Source organism: Morone saxatilis, unplaced genomic scaffold (genome assembly GCF_004916995.1).
Source record: "Morone saxatilis isolate NCDOM2014 unplaced genomic scaffold, NCSU_SB_2.0 Contig1, whole genome shotgun sequence".
Classification (NCBI taxonomy): domain Eukaryota; kingdom Metazoa; phylum Chordata; class Actinopteri; family Moronidae; genus Morone; species Morone saxatilis.
In genome coordinates this window covers 15,631,177-15,632,221 of record NW_023339651.1, presented here as the reverse complement: position 1 = coordinate 15,632,221, position 1,045 = coordinate 15,631,177, and the positions used below count along the sequence as shown (strand labels likewise).

Sequence of the window (1,045 nt, the reverse complement as noted above, 5' to 3'; positions counted from 1 at the left end):
AGATATTAACAAAGATAAATATAAAAGGTAGGTTACAATGCGGCATAAACAAAGATTAAATCTAAACTAGACTAACTCTTATCAATACTGTGACATGCGACTGACCATTATGATTATTAGGATATTATGTAGAGCAGAAACAAGTGATCAAAAGAAAATGAAGTGGCAGCTGTTTTGACAATCAATGAATCATTTCCGTCACTTTTCAAGAAAAAAAAAAAAGCAGACGACATCCTGTTCCAGCCTCCCCCATATGAAAATGTTTTCACTATTTTCTGACATATTATAGACTGAATTATTAGTTGTTCCATATAAAAATAATGTGCAGATGAACTGATAATGAAACTGTTAGTTGGAACTGTAATATGATGTGAGCACATTATAATTATATTATGGAAAACACATTACAGTCAACTGATGCAATGGTTGCATCCCTTATAGTAGAGTGAAATTAACATACAGTTTGGACACTGTTCCTTCAGGTTATATCACCCTGCAGTTTGTACCATGTACTGTGTGAAAGCCATCGTTAGACATAAACAGCTTGTATTCATATTGTATTCATCATCTTTGTCTAAATGAGGGCTGAATAATTCACCTGACATAACACAGTTTACCAAATGTCCACATTAAGATAGTTCCCACTGACAGACTGGATCCCACTATCAGGTCTTATAAGTAGATAATCAGATATGTAATCGTGTCAAACAGATGAAACCATTCCTCCTATGAGCTACAATGTGTCATGCTTTAACCGGCTTTAACGTTAGCTAACTGCTAGCTGCCTCCAGCCACCTTCAACCCGCCCATGTTAAACAGCCATTTCAAATAAATACGGTACACCAAGCCAACTCGGACCAACCTTGACATTGACATGCTGTACCTGGTCAGGTGTACTGGGCGGACAACCTGCAGCTCTGCGGTCAGGTCATGCTCAGGCTAACCCTTTAGCTAAGGTCCCCGCTGACTGCTGCTGCAGACCCGCAGCAAAGAGCGGCGGCGGTCACGAAGATTGTCTATTCAACAGACGTTTCACTCAACTGTA

General features: G+C 39.2%; 1 protein-coding gene across 3 annotated transcripts in view; it reads right to left on the bottom strand.

The window, feature by feature from the left end:
• zdhhc16b (zinc finger DHHC-type palmitoyltransferase 16b) overlaps positions 1-1,005 on the bottom strand; it is a 10,079-nt gene extending 9,074 nt beyond the window's left edge. The window contains exon 1 of one of the 3 annotated variants that reach the window (XM_035664840.1): positions 884-1,005. Coding sequence is in view for 1 of the 3 variants with exons in the window: in XM_035664833.1 (XP_035520726.1) it covers positions 863-876 (14 nt within the window). In the remaining 2 variants the exon portion in view is untranslated. Of the gene's footprint in view, positions 1-862 lie in introns of all 3 variants that reach the window. The other 2 variants (XM_035664848.1, XM_035664833.1) reach the window with 2 other exon arrangements.
• Between the last annotated feature and the right edge of the window lie 40 nt (positions 1,006-1,045).